The sequence below is a fragment of the Oncorhynchus tshawytscha genome, linkage group LG24, assembly GCF_018296145.1.
Source record: "Oncorhynchus tshawytscha isolate Ot180627B linkage group LG24, Otsh_v2.0, whole genome shotgun sequence".
In the NCBI taxonomy this organism is placed as follows: Eukaryota; Metazoa; Chordata; class Actinopteri; order Salmoniformes; family Salmonidae; genus Oncorhynchus; species Oncorhynchus tshawytscha.
This window is the reverse complement of record NC_056452.1, coordinates 11,654,190-11,672,954: the sequence shown is the minus strand read 5'-3', so window position 1 is coordinate 11,672,954 and position 18,765 is coordinate 11,654,190. Positions and strand designations below refer to the sequence as shown.

General features: G+C 46.4%; 1 protein-coding gene across 1 annotated transcript in view; it reads left to right on the top strand.

Moving 5' to 3' along the window:
* Positions 1-18,765, top strand: part of si:ch73-103b11.2 (centrosome-associated protein CEP250) — a 105,586-nt gene that overhangs the window by 59,575 nt on the left and 27,246 nt on the right. The window contains 6 exon segments of the mRNA XM_042305320.1: positions 852-1,003; positions 6,318-6,402; positions 10,073-10,289; positions 11,729-12,254; positions 13,590-13,737; positions 15,486-15,596. Coding sequence (XP_042161254.1) covers positions 852-1,003; positions 6,318-6,402; positions 10,073-10,289; positions 11,729-12,254; positions 13,590-13,737; positions 15,486-15,596 — 1,239 coding nt within the window.

Genomic DNA, 18,765 nt, shown 5'->3' with positions numbered 1-18,765 from the left:
AAAGAAATGCCAAATTCTCCAAAAATGCTCTAAGTGTTTTTTTTGTTTTGACGTGTGCATGATTGGGAAGAGTTGCATGACGACGATACATCTCTCTGTAACCCGTGTGTTTATTATACACAGTGACTTTGTGAAAGATATTTACAGATGGAGCTCCTTCTCCGTTCAGGGTCGTGTCGGCGCTCCACTATTCACTGTCAACGAGCCGTAACCACACACACACAAACCCATAGTGTATTTGTGTTTAACTGTATAGAAGGTGGACTGCTTGGGTGAGCTTACACTTAACCAGTTTTGTTGCTCGGCTAGTTCGGCGGTCCCGTTGTTTGTGCAGATGAAAGGATGGAGGAGCCATGTACTCCGTGCATAGCTGTTTATATAGACCAGCTAGCCATCGTTGGATGAGTGGATTAAATGAAACGCTCTCGCTCTCCCTGTGTCATCCTGTGGCCCTGCAATGTTTACAAGAGGGCAGAACAGAGATCAGTACTGTGCGGGGAAATTCTGGAGATCAATGGCATCAAACACAACATGTTTTGAGTTTGTATGCGAGTTTGATTCCCCAGGTGTGTGTCGGGTTATGTCTGTATGTCTGTGTTTACATCTGCATTGGTGTGTGTGTGTGTGTGTGTGTGTGTGTGTGTTCATCTTTGTAATACTTACTATACTCACTCGGTGATACTCAAATGGTGGGTTGAAGGCCTATGGTTTTAAATTGGGCTGTGACTAGGAACTGTTTATTTGGTGCGTCCCAAAGTTCAAAAGAATTTGGGTGGGGGGGGTGTAACAGAGCAGTAGTGGGTCACTAGCACTATCTGACCCTGCCCTGTCTCCATCTCTCTGTTCTCCAGCCCAGCACGCTGCCCCAGGGCACCATCAACATGAACCAGTGCTCTGACGTCATCGACGGGGAGTCCAGGACGGGCCAGAAGAACTCCTTGTGCGTTCTCACCCCCGACAGAGAGCACTTCATCCGGGCCGAGTGCCGCGAGATTATCAACGGGTAAGACATGCATCTGGCTAGGGCACAATGTAAGAAAGCTCAATTCTTCTTATTGTAAAAGTTCAGGTAGTAGGGAGAGGGCAACATCACACAACAACAACCCCTCTACCTACTTAATTTGTTGTGGCGGCCTCTCCGTCTCCCATTTACATTCGTACTGTTCTCAGTGGATGTCTTTTGACAAGTGGATGCACAGGTTAGTGTTTTTCATCATGAATCTTGTTCTGGAGGCAGCTCTGCAGAGTATTATGTAGTTGGCACAGCCACAGTCGGATTTTAAACACAACCTTAACCCAAACCTCAACCACACTGCAAACCGTAATGCCTAATCCCAACCTTAAATGAAGACGAAAAGTTTATGAATTTTTACAATAAGCAGTTTTCACTTTGCAGCTGCCCTATCTAAGAGGAAATTGCTTCGTTCTGCCTCCAGGACAAGACTCATGACAATAAACATCAACCTGAGCCACAAGCAGGCATCCATCATATTGCTTTCACCTATAAAGGGAAGAATAAGAGAGGAAGCCATGGTGTTCAATGTTTTCAAATACTGGAGTTCTGTCCTAGAGGTCATTGGACCTGTGGGGAGAAAGCCAGTCAGAGGGAAAGGAAAAGATGGCTAGAGAAAGTGTTGTTGCACAGCCTTGTGGGTTCTGTTCCATTGCTGTGTGAACAGCTCTGCCCCCTGCTGTCTCTATCAGGCAGTGCAGTCGGTCTCTCCCTAATTCGCACTGCAATGACAGTGCACATTCTTTCACTGCCCCCTGCCTCTTTCACTGCCTCCCATCTCCCTCGTTCACTCACCACCGCATTCACTCACAACCTCCTCTTTTATTAAGCCCTCTCACCAACCCCAACCCTTAATACTTGCCTAGTTAAATAAAATAACAAATAATAATACACTGCCCAACCTTGTACCTCCTGTCCATCCACAGGCGTGATAGCACTGCTCTGCTAGCATCTCCCTTCCTCCTGAACACACTCCTGTTCTAGCTACCATTTTATGTCCCCGTACCAACTAACACACTGTCCTCGCATGTTAACAAACCACCCTAGTCCCCATGCCTCTTTCTCTGTCAACCCCCCCCCCATTTTATAATACAGTAACCTTACTGCCCTCCCCTGCAAAGTCCTTCACGACCCACCTCTTGACACACTTCACAGTGACCCCTCCCTCCCGCTGTACCTGGCTCTCTGCCATCCTGGAAACATATTGGCCCGGGCAGTGTTATTGCCATCTGATTGGGGGGGGCTGGGCCAATGACAAACACCCAGATTAAGAGGATCTCTGTTTTTCTCATGGTCTGAATAAGCCTCTGGCTTTCCCCCCAACCGGCTACCCAGTCTTCCATAGAGGGGGCTTAGGCCTGACACATACAGAATGGGGGGGACAGCATGAAAACTCACTTTCAATCTCAAACTACCAGATTATATACTGTACTGTACAACAGCTGTAAAAAAATATATATAATAATAATAAAATTAATCACATCGTGAACATTTTACAATTTCAATCTTGGCACAAGACTTCCTCAACAATTTTCTCAATCTTAATCTGTACGCTAACTTGCAGTAACATGCTAAAAACATTCCCTTGTCCCACAAACTAAGATCTATGCTGCTGACATTACTATGCTTGTAGGCGCCATGATAGTGGACTTTTAGGAGGTGCTTTACTAGTGGGCAAAGACGAATGCCAGTAGTACACTGAAATGAGATCTCTGCTATTCAATTTGTTGTTGGATTGGTGTTGAAATGCCACCCCGCCAAGGTTGCCTTGACAAAAGCCAGCCACGTTCCTGTAGTACTTTCATTAGGCCACAGTGTTTTAATATCACCGAGCAGAATCGTTGAATAGGCTTTCACACTCACAAGAGGTCCGGACAATGGGGGAATTGATATGGCTTTGTGTTCTGTGCCATGGTGATGCACTTAGCTCTTCAATTAGTCACAACACAACTCTGGCATTGTTTAGGCCATCGCAACCACTACCGTTTTTATCAGCGTTATTCATTCATTCATGGAAAAGTTCATGTGATTTTGAACGGTTAACTAGTTATCACATTTCTACAAAATAGGTTTGCCACCTCACAAGTTGAACCTGAACTCCTATGAAGACATTCATTAATTCATTGTTACTTCCCCACTGACGTATTGTGGACTCCCACTCCTACAGACTGGACGGGTCATGACTTGAAGCACATTAGCTGGATTGGTGTGGGACTTATGGGGAACAAATGTTGACAAACACCTCCTTTCGTAGGGGTGTGTGCCTCGAAATGTTGTAAATGAGACTTGTTTGAGTAGTCCACTGCGGGGATTCTCACCGCCAGTTAGTGGATGTGTAATTCAGTATATCTGAGAGGATATGAGAGAATGCCATGACAGAAGAAGTACAGTAGGTGTGGCAGGTGGCCTAGTGGTTAGACCGTCGGGCCAGTAACTGTAAGGTTGCTAGATCGAATCCATGAGCTGACGAGGTGAAAGTCTGTCGGTAATATCTTCTGCCCCCGAACAAGGCAGTTAACCCACTGTTTCCTAGGCCATCATTGTAAATAAGAATGTGTTCTTAACTGACTTGCCTAGTTAAATACAAATGAATTAAAAGGTGTAGGACTGACTTTGTGTTAAGAGTCTCCCAAGTACAGTACTTATATGGGCACGGTTTCCCGATTAGCGACTGAACTTAAATTCACTGGCGTTTAACCAGACATCGTTCCTATAACTGAGGATGATGTCACACACGTGTTTCCCAAAACAACACCCAGCGAGAACGTCCACCAAGTGCAGATGGGACCGAAGGAAAGGCAGCTCTACTTTTGGATTCGCTTTCTCCCTTCAAATCTGAGCTAACATTATAATTGTTCCACAATACTGACGACGGATCAGCTCCTAGAGACCTATATGGCTGTAAATATTGAGGTGGCTTATTCTAAGGCTTACCCTATAATATTACAATGATTTGGCACATTGTGCACATATTGTCACACATTATGAAATATATTGAGGCAACAATTAGACGGCCTACAATTAGCAAAATGTAACTTATTTAAAAGAACATGAAATGTATTTCAATATGATTGAAATAAACTCAGCAAACAAACATCCTCAATGTCAGCTACGTTTATTTTCAGCAAACTTAACATGTGTAAATATTTGTATGAACATAAGATTCAACAACGGAGACATAAACTGAACAAGTTCCACAGACATGTGACTAACAGAAATAGAATAATGTGTCCCTGAACAAAGGGGGGGTCAAAAATCAAAAGTAACAGTCAGTATCTGGTGTGGCCACCAGCTGCATTAAGTACTGCAGTGCATCTTCTCCTCATGGACTGCGCCAGATTTGGCGGTTCTTGCTGTGAGATGTTACCCCACTCTTCCACCAAGGCACCTGCAAGTTCCCTGACATTTCTGGGGGGAATGGCCCTAGCCTTCACCCTCCAATCCAACAGGTCCCAGATGTGCTCAGTGGGATTGAGATCCGGGCTCTTCACTTGCCATGGCAGAACACTGACATTCCTGTCTTGCAGGAACTCACCCACAGAACGAGCAGTATTGGTGGTGGCATTGTCATGCTGGAGGGTCATGTCAGGATGAGCCTGCAGGAAGGGTACCACATGAAGGAGGAGGATGTCTTCCCTGTAACACACAGCATTGAGATTGCCTGCAGTGACAACAAGCTCAGTCCGATGATGCTGTGACACAGACCATGACGGACCCTCCACCTCCAAATCGATCCCGCTCCAGAGTACAGGCTTTGGTGTAAAGCTCATTCCTTTGAAGATAAACACGAATCCGACCATCACCCCTGGTGAGACAACCGTGACTTGTCAGTGAAGAGCACTTTTTGCCAGTCCTGTCTGGTCCAGTGATGGTTGGCTTGTGCCCATAGGTGACGTTGCTGCCGGTGATGTCTGGTGAGGACCTGCCTTACAACAGGCCTGCAAGCCCTCAGTCCAGCCTCTCTCAGCCTATTGCAGACAGTCTGAGCACTGATGGAGGGATTGTGTGTTCCTGGTGTAACTCGGGTAGTTGTTTCTATCCTGTACCTGTCCCGCAGGTGTGATGTTCGGATGTACCGATCATGTGCAGGTGTTTGTTACACGTGGTCTGCCACTGCGAGGACGATCAGCTGTCCGTCCTGTCTCCCTGTAGCGCTGTCTTGGGTGTCTCACAGTACGGACATTGCAATTTATTGCCCTGGCCACATCTGCAGTCCTCATGCCTCCTTGCAGCATGCCTAAGGCACGTTCAAGCAGATGAGCAGGGACCCTGGGCATCTTTCTTTTGGTGTTTTTCAGAGTCAGTAGAAAGGCCTCTTTAGTGTCCTAAGTTTTCACAACTGTGACCTTAATTGCCTACCGTCTGTAAGCTGTTAGTGTCTTAACAACTGTTCCACAGGTGCATGTTCATGAATTGTTTATGGTTCATTGAACAAGCATAGGAAACAGTGTTTTAAACCCTCTACAATGAAGATCTGTGAAGTTATTTGGATTTTTAAGCATGATCTTTGAGAGACCGGGTCCTGAAAAGGGGATGTTACCTTTTTTTGCTGAGTTTATATAGGCCTAGGCTGTATAGCCTACTGTATTTGTATTTTAAAGCGGTCATCTCGGTTTTCATTTGAAGCATCTTTTTATCCTTAACCTTTTCCTTTTGCATAGACATTGACAACTTTTGTTTGTAGCGGTGGTAACAGAGGTGACAGATAAACATATAAAGATTTTTTTTTTAAATCAGAGATCTTCTGTGTATAAAGTGACACGGGGGGGTCGAAAAAGCATCTAACGATGGACTTAGCTGTTCTACGAGTGGTCTGAGGCAATTGGTAAATTGAGGGCTTTCAACCGCACGGGGACTTAACAATGCTTTTACGAAGGTTCTAACGATGAACTTAACCTTCAAATGCTTTTGGGATACCGGGCCCTGGTCACAAAGAGTAGTCTACCTTGGCTTGAACTTGTTCTCAACTGGCCTACCTGGTTAAATTAAAGGTGAAATCAAAAATACAATTGGTGAGGAGTGTCTGAGACACACATGTACTGTATTTCACAGACCAGAACCAGTGTTTTCCAAGTGGTAGGACCAGCTGGCAGGTCAGAGCCTGTTTGTTTTCGGGTTGTGACTGGGTCACGTCTAGGAACAGTGCTTTCGTTTATTCAGTGGCTCATGGGAAATCTCCAAAAACCTATTGATGGGTCTTAATTCACACAAAAAAAAACGTTTGGGAACCATCAGTCTGGAGTTTTGTCTTGTTTTTATGTTTGTCACTAATGACAGATTTTTGCCCCTTTGATCGTCTCTGCAGATGGCAGGAGGCCCTGACGGTCTATCCCCGGACCAACAAGCAGAACCAGAAGAAGAAGCGCAAAGTGGAGCCACCCACTCCTCAGGTACCATGCCCTCCACTCTGAGATTCTAATTAAGTACTGTATATACTGTACAATGTATTGGATATGTGGTCTCCCTATTGCAGGGCTTCCCAAACTCGGTCCTCGGGACCCCAAAGGGTACACATTTGCGTTTTTGCCCTAGCGCTACACAGCTGATTCAAATGATCAACTAATCATCGAGCTTTGATCGTTTGAATCAGGACCGAGTTTGGGAACCGCTGCCCTATTGTATAATGTACTCCAACAAACTGAATGGTCTTATTGTAACAGGGTGTATGGTGGATATCGGACCAGTACACTAGCTTAAGATGAACCATAACGATTAGGTATAATGGACTGGTTTGGTATGAAGTCGTGTTATTGTATTGAATTTAAGAGGCTTGTATGATAACATGACAGACACTTTTGCCCTGAGGGGAATTTAAACGAAATGTCCATGTCAGTACATGCTTACACTACAGAGGTTCTCTCTGTTAGAGAGTTAGATACATGAAAAAAGAGGGTAACGTAAAGGTAAGAGGTTTTAATGACTAGATGAAGTAATGGTATTGAATATCCTCCTCTACAGACCACACACTTTGCGGTGCGGTTTGTTATTTTCCTTTCTTCCTTTCATTTTGATGTGATGCCAGATTTGTGGCGGGCGCAGAGACTGGCTCCGAAGCTCATTGTCTGGGTCTTCTAATGGCAGTGGACCGAAACAGACCCCCCACATACACACACACACACACTGAGTCTAGTAGACACTAACAGCCTCATTTGCTTAAGAGAAAACACAGACAGAGGGGTGACCCTCACTTTTATACCATGTTGGCCTCCTAAGTCCTGTGTTCCTGAAGTCTGCTCTGCACAGCAGTGAGCGTAGCTGCTTTCTGTCTGTCTGTCTGTCTTGCTTTGTCTAATTGGCTTGTCTGTCTGCCCCCTCTCCCTGTGCCCTCCCTTTACCCACTCGGTAGCAGTAATTACTGGTGCCTGCTGGCAGCATTCTGCACAGAAACCACAGAACAAATGCAGGGGACAAAACTGGGTTAACAGTGCTCTGGATCAGGAAAACCGACCAGTGGGGGGGACAGAGTTATTGCTTGTTCCTACAAAACACTGTCGGCCTGACTTTCTGTACTTCTCTGTTATATGTATGTACAAGTATGGTATGTGTTGAGTCAATGACATTCTGGCGGCATCCACTTGCAGATATACGGTACAGTGAGTCAAGGCCAAGCCATGTAATTAAGGTTGTTTACTTGAGCGAGTGATGACGCTTTCATTGCAGGTTCCAGATCCAGATCGCATCCAGGTCTGACCAGCGCCGTTTGACTGATCTCTGTACCAGAGCGTATAGGAAAGAGCTTGTCACATAGGTGCATATTCAATGTAAGACTGAATGTTTCTCCACTTCCCCATTACTAAAAACGGTGCTAAGAAGCCATTTCCACCTGAAACCTCTCCCACCCCACTTACACGTTTCTCACCAGAGATTCCTGTCTGCTCTGTAAATACGTAGGCACAGAGAAACATCTGTTTGCTTTCTGGGAAGTGGTTCCAAGGCAAACAACACCTGACAAGGAGAGGTTAAGTCCATTGTATCTTGACAGGCCATTCTGGTGTTGCTGGCTTTTCGTGAGAGTGGCCATAAACTGTCTTTCTATGATCCCCTCTAGTTGGAAAAAAAAAACCTTGGGACAGAAATGCAATGTTTGCTCCTCCAAATCCTTGCTCCTGGCTATATGGTGTTGAGTAGCAGGGACTTTGAGGCTAGAGGGAAGAAAATCTGCTCCGCCATGGCAAGGGGCCACCGGCAGGGCATTAGTGACTCCATGTCCTGTTCCAGGCTTCAAGAATCTTCAACCCTGTTGAGAAGACCAACCTCTGGAATGGACCCCCATAAGGTTCCGTTGTCAGGCCCACCTGACTATGAAGACTCACTGTTACTGCTAAGAAAAAAATGTGTTATTGTCACATACACACCCTCTAACCACTGCAGTGAAATGTGTTTTACAGGGTCCTGGAACAAAGTGCCTTGCTCAAGGGCACACCAACACATTGTTCACTTTGTCGGCTCGGGTATTAGAACCAGCGACCTTTCGGTTACTGACCCCAACCCTCTAACCACTAGGCTACCTGCCGCCCAATAGATCCACCCCCTAACTGCAAAGGCTCTGTGTGATTTGCAGGGTGTACGAAGTCCGAGCTGTCATTTTTCCACCAGAGACATGAACGGACATGCTTTGAGTCGAGCCAAACTGGATGAACTTCAATTCTGAATGGCTACACAATCTCAATCCCAATCTCAAACCTTAATCCCAATTCCAATCAATCCAGGTGGAGGGGGATCGAAGTGGATACCCTTATACATCTTTCTTGTTTCAAAGGCAGTATATCAGGGTTCAGTGGCATGCCTCCATATGTGCTGTTTGAGAGGGGATTGGCCGGAGATAGCAAGGGTCTATTCAGATTTCATTATCTCCGGCCACACGTAAACATATCCCAGGGCCTACCGAGTGTTGCAGCGGTCTAAGGCACTGTATCGCAGTGCTAGAGGCCTCACTACAGACCCTGGTTCGACCCCAGGCTGAGTCGCAGCCGGCCGCGACCGGGAGACCCATGAGGCGGCGCACAATTGGCCCAGCGTTGTCCGGGTTACGGGAGGTTTTGGCTGGCCAGCCAGGATGTCCTTGTCCCATCGCGCTCTAGTGGCGGGCCCGGGCGCTCTAGTGGCGGGCCGGGCGCATGCACGCTGCCTGTACGGCGTTTCCTCCGACACATTGGTGCGGCTGGCTTCCGGGTTAAGCAAGCAGTGTGTCAAGAAGCAGTGCGGCTTGGCGGGGTCACGTTTCGGGGGACGCATGGCTCTCGACCTTCGCCTCTCCCGAGCCCCATCGCTGCAACTCCTGTACGGACAAGACTGTAACTACCGATTGGAAATCATGAAAAGGGGTCAAAAGTACCCCCCCCCCAAAAAAGAACATATCCCCAAAATATAGTCGCAGGGAAAGGAGGGAAGAGCGGTGGTGACGGAAGTAAGAATTATCAGTATCGCAAAATACTAAGAGTCAAGAGTCTACCTTTTTATTATCCCTGATTACATGCCAAAACGGATTTGTTTTGTGTGTATGTGTACTATATGTACTGAATGCAGGTATTGGTAAAAACCATAAATGAGCAGGGACTTTACAGTAAATATACTGCCTTGTTATTAACAAGCATTTGAAGACATTAAGTATGAAGTCAGGCATAAGTCGTCACATCTCTATCCCACAGAATGTTTCCCTTGTCTGTTCTGTCCTCTACAACAACAACAGGTGTGACTGCCATGAAGGAGCTCTTTGTTCTTTGTTGAGCTGTCTGTCTGCCTCTCTTTCACTTTGCCCCTCCCTCCATCCCTCTTAAATCTGTCAATCTGTGCTGTTCTGTAATGAAACAATACTCTTTGTACATACGGTCTCTTCGCGAAACTTTTATTGAAAATGCTAAAGGAACTCTTAGTCATCGGAATACATGAAAAAGCTCCCCCAAAGAAAGAGATGGACACATGGACTCAATAGATGGTCACGATTCATCTTCATTGTCCACATGTGTAACGATTGCATTTGTCTCTCTCCTCCTCCACTAAACCCTCTTGCACTCTTGTCTTTCCCTCTCTCTTCCTTTTACCGTTCTCGTCCCCCCCCAGGAGCCCGGACCAGCCAAGGTGACAGTGACCAGTACCGGGGGCAGTATCCCCTGCCTGCCCAGCAGTATAGCCAGTGCAGAGCGGGTGCCGGCCAGCCGCTCCACACTGTGGCAGGAGGAGAGATGGAGCAGGGCATCCACCATCCCCTGCAGCCGCAGCGCCTCCTGTCTCAGCCAGCTGACCCAGAGCCACCCGGGGTCAAGCGTCACCAGAGAGGGTGAGGAAAGACTGGAGACACTCTTTCACCAAAGCACCTGAGCCAATACATTTTTGGGTGTCAGCATAGCAGTCATTTTAGTTTGTAATCAATAGCGAAGGCAGTTATTGGATGCCAATGTTGATATCCTCGCTCTGTGTTCATGTACATGCACTACCTGGCCAAAAGTATGTGGACAACCATTCAAATTAGTGGATTCGGCTATTTCACATTCGTTGCTGACAAGTGTATAAAATCAAACACAACGCTATGCAATCTCCATTGACAAACATTGGCAGTAGAATTGCCCGTACTGAAGAGCTCAGTTACATTCAATGTGGCACTGTCATAGGATGCCACCTTTCCAACAAGTCAGCTTGTCATATTTCTATCCTGCTAGAGCTGCCCTGGTCAACTGTAAGTGCTGTTATTGTGAAATGGAAACGTCTAGGAGCAACAACGGTTCAGCCACGAAGTGGTAGGCCACACATGATCATAGAACGGGAATGGCGAGTGCTGAAGCGCTTAGCACATAAAAATAAATGTCTGTCCTCAGATGCTAAACTCTGTATCGAGTTCCAAACTGCCTCTGGAAGCAAAGTCAGCACAAGAACTGTTCGTCGGGAGCTTCATGAAATGGGTTTCCATGGCCGAGCAGCCGCACACAAGCCTAAGATCTCCATGCGCAATGCCAAGCGTCGGCTGGAGTGGTGTAAAGCTCGCCACCATTGGAGTAATGGAAACACGTTTTCTGGAGTGATGAACCACGCTTCACCATCTGGCAGTCCGATGGTCGAATCTGGGTTTGGCGGATGCCAGGAGAACGCTACCTGCCCGAATGCATAGAGCGCACTGTAAAGTTTGGTGGAAGAGGAATAATGGTCTGGGACTGTTTATCATTGTTCGGGCTTGGCCCATTGGTTCCATTGAAGGGAAATCTTAATGCTACGTCATACAATGACATTCTAGACGATTCTGTGCTTCCGACTTTGTGGCAACAGTTTGGGGAAGGCCCTTTCCTGTTTCAGCATGCAAATGCCCCTGTGCACAAAGTGAGGTCCATACAGAAATGGTTTGTCTCGATCGGTGTGGAATATCTTGACTGACCTGCACAGAGCCCTGACCTCAACCCAATCAAACACCTTTGAGATGAATTGGAACGCCAGGCCTAATGGACCAACATCAGTGCCCAACCTCACTAATGCTCTTGGGGCTGAATGGAAGCAAGTCCCCACAGCAATCTTTCAACATCTAGTGGAAAGCCTTCCTAGAAGAGTGGAGGCTGTTATAGCAGCAAAGAGGGACCAACTCCATATTAATGCCCATGATTTTGAAATGAGATGTTCGACGAGAAGGTGTCCACATCCTTTTGACCACGTAGTGTACGTGCTTGTGTATTATTTTCTGCCAAACATTTTTTGTAATATTTCCCTTGCTCTGCTTTGTTTGTGTGGTGCAAGACGGGAGCTCCCTGAGCGGCGGACGCAAGGTGCGAGTGGAGAGTGGCTACTTCTCCCTGGAGAAGACAAAGTCGCCGGAGCCCCCCCAGCCTCCCCAGCACCAGCCCCTGACCACCTCTACCTCCCTCGGCGTCCTCCACCACAGGTACAGCCCCTGTGACTCCCCCTCGTACCCCAACACCTCCCTGAACTACCCCTCCTCAGACCCCCTCCCCTCCCCAGGCGCCCTCCTCTCCCCTAGCTACTCCACCGTCAGCTCCTCCCAGAGCTCCCTTGACTCGGAGCCCAGCAGCAATGCCCTGAGCTGGGACAGCCGAGGCGGGGCAGGTGGGAATGTTGGCGGTGGTGGTGGGGGAAGAGTGGGACGACCAGGCAAGGACTACGTGGTGCTGTCGAACGTGCCGCGGGCTCGCCGGCTGAGCCACCGCGAGGCCTTCCGCTCGGACAAGAAGAGGGTGGAGCTGAGGGCGCGCACACGCAGCCCCGGACGGGAGGAGGTGGCCAGGCTGTTTGGGCTGGAACGCAGGTGAGGATATTGAGATGACCCACCACACACACACACGCACATTTATTTAACTGATGCACAAAGGCACTTAGAAACAGTTAAACCCACACTACACACAGCATTGCTTTGTAAGCCCACCGACTATATTGAATGTTATCACGCATGCGATCTTCAGTGTTTTGGTTTTGTCAACCCTCCACTAAATTCAATTACTATGATCTTCATGAGCTGTATTGGTCTTCTGGCACCACCTAGTGGCAGCAGTCCTCGAGATCCTCTACTGCCTCTTTCATAATTGAATTGCTCTCTTGGAGCCAAATGTAAAAACCAACGTATGTTTATTGCTTGCATATTTCCCCCTCTGTCCAGCTCTGTCTACTTTGCTATTTTTTTTTTTTTTGTCTCTTCCAGGAGCTTCTGAAAATTTGCCCTCCCAAACCTTCCGCCTCCGTCCTGCTGCGCCCTGCTGGTTACCGCTGACTCCTGCTTTCTCTCATTCCACCACCACACACACACACACACACACACACACACACACACACTCATTCACTCACAATCTCACACACTCTCAGTCAGTCACTCACAACTGGTCCAGTCTCCTTGGCTAACGCTGCTGATGCTGCCATTGCTGCTGCTCCTGGGAATATGGTCCTTAATCCTACAATGATCCTCCTTCCTCTTCCTCTCCATCTGAAGTTTGATCTCTTCACATAACACTCTATACTCATCATAATCTATCAGTCTCTTGTGGACCATTTTCCTTTTCTAGTTGCACTTACACATTCTCTCTATGGAATATGTGTTGTGCCAAAATGATGAACCAATGTCGTCATTGATCAAAAAGTTATTACGTTCAAACCAGACTGATACTATAGATTTATAGATTTTTGGCACAAAGCAGCCTCCATAGTTCTGCTCTGCTCTTTTAGTCAACGCACATTGACGCTAAGGACCTTGAGAGGATTTGCTCTTTTTTTTTTGTTTAGTTTTTTTGCAGCTCATTTGATTGTGTGTTATATCCTCACACATGGCCGACTGAAGAGTAACACGACTTCATCAGAAGAAAGGCTGCAGACGGTTTTAGTAGCAGCAGCTTGAGTGTGTTAGAGCCTCGTGTTTTACTGGAAAACCGTCGGCAGCCTTCTTATAAAAGGCATGTTACTCTTCAGTTATTGGAAACAAAATGCTGTCACTTAAGTACAGCAAGAGAGGATGATGATGCATAGCTGAGGTTTCAAAGACCCTATGTCATGCTGTTTATGTGATACTGTTCATGATTTTGTGTGTGTGTGTGTGTGTGTGTGTGTGTGTGTGTGTGTGTGTGATGCTGACGGCGTATGTGTATGTTTTCCACAGGCGTTCTCAGGTGATAGGGAAGTTTGAGTCGGGGGATGGGGAGGGCGTGGAACACATGGACACCACCTCTCCTTCGGAGCCCCCCTCCAATACCGTGTCTGTCCAGAGGCAGGGGCGTAGCGAGAGACGCTCCCTCGCTTGCAAACAGGTAATGTCCCCTCTCCCTCCCCCCTAACACAAGGCTGTCATTAGGGGTCATAAACCATACATGGCACCTAACATTAGCTCCAATTTACGGAGAACTCTCATTCATCATAAACCTTTCATGTTTCAGTTGACGTCAATATGAAGATAACCGTGTTACAATTTACGTGAATACATACAGTACAGTAGTTTACGGTGCATTCGGGAAGTATTCAGACCCCTTGACTTTTTCCACATTTTGTTACTTTACAGCCTTATTCTAGAATGGATTCAATTGTTCCCCCCCCCTCATCAATCTACACACAATACCCCTTAATGAGAAAGCAAAAACAGGTTTTTAGAAATGTTTGCAAATGTATTCAAATTTTTAAAAACTATCACATTTACACAAGTATTCAGACCCTTTACTCAGTACTTTGTTGAAGCACCTTTGGCAGCTATTACAGCCTCAAGACTTCTTGGGTATGATGCTACAAGCTTGGCACACCTGTATTTGGGGAGTTTCTCCAATTCTTCTCTGCAGATCCTCTCAAGCTCCGGCAGGTTGGATGGAGAGTGTCGCTGCACAGCTATTTTCAGGTCTCTCCAGAGATGTTAGTTCTGGTTCAAGTCTGGGCCACTCAAGAACGTTCAGAGACTTGTCCTGAAACCACTCCTGCGTTGTCTTGGCTGTGTGCTTAGGGTCGTTGTCCTGTTGGAAGGTGAACCTTTGGCGTAGTCGGAGGTCCTTAGCGGTCTGGAGCAGGTTTTCATCAAGGACCCCTTTGTACTTTTCTCCGTTCATCTGTGCCTCGATCCTGACTAGTCTCCCAGTCCCTGCCACAAAAACATCCCCACAGCATGATGCTGCCACCACTGATTCACCATAGGGATGGTGCAAGGTTTCCTCCAGACGTGATGCTTGGCATTCAGGCCAAAGAGTTCAATCTTGGTTTCGTCAGACTAGTGAATCTTGTTTTTCATGGTCTGACAGTCCTTTAGGTGCCTTTTGGCAAACTCCAAGCAGGCTGTCATGTGCCTTTTAATGATGAGTGGTAGAGTGCTGCAGAGATGGTTGTCCTTCTGGAAGGTTCTCCCTTCTCCACAGAGGAACTCTGGAGCTCTGTTAGAGTGACCATTGGGTTCTTGGTCAACTCCCTGATTAAGGCCCTTCTCCCCTGATTGCTCAGTTTGGCCGGGAAGCCAGCCTTACAAAGAGTCTTGGTGGTTCCAAACTTCTTCCATTTAAGAATGATGGAGGCCACTGTGTTCTTCAGTGGTGCAGACATTTTTTGGTACCCTTCCCCAGATCTGTGCCTCGACACAATCCTGTCTCGGAGCTCTACGGAAAATCCCTTTGACCTCATGGCTTGGTTCTTGCTCTGACATGCACTGTCAACTATGGGACCTTATATTGAGAGGTGTGTGCCTTTCCAAATCATGTCCAATCAATTGAATTTACCACAGGTGGACTCCAATCAAGTTGTAGAAACCTCCTCAAGGATGATTTAATGGAAGCAGGATCCACCGGAGCTCAATTTTGAGTCTCATAGCAATGGGTTTGAATACTTGCAAAGGTTTCTAAAATCCTGTTATGGGGTATCGTGTGTAGATTGAGGGGAATGAGGTTATAAAGCAAAACATGTAGATAAAGCGAATGCTTTATATGAGCTGTAGTGAGCATTTTTAGTAATATTTCATAGCCAATGGATTCATGTCATGTCGACCCTATATGTTGGGCATTTTCAGGAGCTATATGTTGGGCATTTTCAGGAGATGTCATTGGATGCTGAGAAGGAGCGTCGCGTTCCTGATGTGTCCTGCTCATTCAACTTCCGGAGGGCAAAGTCCCTGGACCGCCGAGTGACCGAGTCCTCTATGACTGTGAGTGCTGGGCAGTACTTTAGTCACTTTAGTTTGTGATAGGTTGTTACTTTACATTAGGTCACTTTAGTTTGTGATAGGTTGTTACTTTACGCAAGGTCACTCCACTGTACTTTATGCTAGGTTACTTTAAGTTAGATCACTTTAATTTGTGATAGGCTGTTACTTTACGCAAGGTCACTCCACTTTCCTGTATGCTAGGTTACTTTACATTCGGTCACTTTAGTTTGTGATAGGTTGTTACTTTGCGCTAGGTCACTCCACTTTACTTTATGCTAGGTTACTTTACATTCGGTCACTTTAGTTTGTGATAGGTTGTTACTTTGCGCTAGGTCACTCCACTTTACTTTATGCTAGGTTACTTCACTTTACTTTATGCTAGGTTACTTCACTTTACTTAACACTAGGTTACTTCACTTTACTTAACACTAGGTTACTTCACTTTACTTAACACTAGGTTACTTCACTTTAGGTCACTTTAGTTTATACTAGGTCAGGCCTGGGCAATTATTTTCCATGGAAGGCCACATTAGAATACATTTTTGCCATCGTTCGATAAGCTCAAGTTGCAGATCAGTGGGAGCGTTATCCACATTGAAGGTGAAAGGAGAGGAAACAGTATGTGATTTTCCAACACTTTGGAATCCTCAAAACGACGAGAAAACTCACAGTTCAAAGCACGCAGCAGTGATGTATACTTCTCCTGCTGGTCATCTGATAGGGAACAGACTAGTAGTGTCGGAAGGTGGGTGAGATTGTTGTCATCTGATAGGGAACAGACTAATAGTGTCGGAAGGTGGGTGAGATTGTTGTCATCTGATAAGGAACAGACTAATAGTGTCGGAAGGTGGGTGAGATTGTTGTCATCTGATAAGGAACAGACTAATAGTGTCGGAAGGTGGGTGAGATTGTTGTCATCTGATAAGGAACAGACTAATAGTGTCGGAAGGTGGGTGAGATTGTTGTCATCTGATAAGGAACAGACTAGTAGTGTCGGAAGGTGGGTGAGATTGTTGTCATCTGATAGGGAACAGACTAATAGTGTCGGAAGGTGGGTGAGATTGTTGTCATCTGATAGAAGGTGGGGAAGGTGGGTGAGATTGTTGTCATCTGATAGGGAACAGACTAGTAGTGTCGGAAGGTGGGTGAGATTGTTGTCATCTGATAGGGAACAGACTAGTAGTGTCGGAAGGTGGGTGAGATTGTTGTCATCTGATAGGGAACAGACTAGTAGTGTCGGAAGGTGGGTGAGATTGTTGTCATCTGATAGAGAACAGACTAGTAGTGTCGGAAGGTGGGTGAGATTGTTGTCATCTGATAGGGAACAGACTAATAGTGTCGGAAGGTGGGTGAGATTGTTGTCATCTGATAGGGAACAGACTAGTAGTGTCGGAAGGTGGGTGAGATTGTTGTCATCTGATAGGGAACAGACTAGTAGTGTCGGAAGGTGGGTGAGATTGTTGTCATCTGATAGGGAACAGACTAGTAGTGTCGGAAGGTGGGTGAGATTGTTGTCATCTGATAGGGAACAGACTAGTAGTGTCGGAAGGTGGGTGAGATTGTTGTCATCTGATAGGGAACAGACTAATAGTGTCGGAAGGTGGGTGAGATTGTTGTCATCTGATAGGGAACAGACTAATAGTGTCGGAAGGTGGGTGAGATTGTTGTCATCTGATAGGGAACAGACTAGTAGTGTCGGAAGGTGGGTGAGATTGTTGTCATCTGATAGGGAACAGACTAGTAGTGTCGGAAGGTGGGTGAGATTGTTGTCATCTGATAGGGAACAGACTAGTAGTGTCGGAAGGTGGGTGAGATTGTTGTCATCTGATAGGGAACAGACTAGTAGTGTCGGAAGGTGGGTGAGATTGTTGTCATCTGATAGGGAACAGACTAGTAGTGTCGGAAGGTGGGTGAGATTGTTGTCATCTGATAGGGAACAGACTAGTAGTGTCGGAAGGTGGGTGAGATTGTTGTCATCTGATAGGGAACAGACTAGTAGTGTCAGAAGGTGGGTGAGATTGTTGTCATCTGATAGGGAACAGACTAGTAGTGTCGGAAGGTGGGTGAGATTGTTGTCATCTGATAGGGAACAGACTAGTAGTGTCGGAAGGTGGGGGAGATTGTTGTCATCTGATAGGGAACAGACTAGTAGTGTTGGAAGGGGGGTGAGATTGTTGTCATCTGATATGGAACAGACTAGTAGTGTCGGAAGGTGGGTGAGATTGTTGTCATCTGATAGGGAACAGACTAGTAGTGTCAGAAGGTGGGTGAGATTGTTGTCATCTGATAGGGAACAGACTAGTAGTGTCAGAAGGTGGGTGAGATTGTTGTCATCTGATAGGGAACAGACTAGTAGTGTCGGAAGGTGGGTGAGATTGTCTGCTTCTACTTGCCGGGTCAGGAGGAGTAATTTTCCCTTGCAGGCTTAGACAAAGCTGTACATCTGATGTGCAAAAAGTCCCTTCTCTTGTAGTTTGGAATTCAGTTCATTCATGAGGGCCATGATGTCCACGGTGAAGGCAAAATCAGCCAACCGTTCTTTATCTTGCCTTTTGCAGTTGAGGGAAATCCACATACTTTCCTTTCATTTGCAAAAACTCCGCAATCTCCGACTTCTGGTCCCACACCCTTTTTTAAGCACCTTCCCCCAAACTCAGACATCTCACGTTTGTGTGGTCGGGGAGGTCTGGATGACCTGACTCTGTCTCTTCCTACCGTGAGAAACTGCATGTGGTTTAAAGATGTTCCTCTTATGAAGTGTACCACTTTAGTGACTGTATCCACAACATGGCTCATTTTCAGAACACATTTACAGAGCACCTTCTGATGAATAATGCAATGCAGGAAAATTATTTTCTCATCTGGGTTCAGCTCAGCTACTTGATCTTGTATCCTTTTCAAAAGGCCAACGTTTTTTCCTGTCATATTTGGGCACCCATCAGTGGTCACAGTGGAAAAAATGTCAAAACTCAGTTCCTAGCTTTGCCACACACTTATTAACCTCCTCCAATAAATGTTTCCCTGTGGTTGTGCTCTTCATTGACTGCACTGAAGCAAGCTCTTCTATACGTTCAAAGTCTGAGGTTATGCCTCGGAAGAATATCAACAACTGCATCACTGGATCTCGTCCAGGGCCAAGGAGAAATAGTTGAAATCCTTTACCTTGACT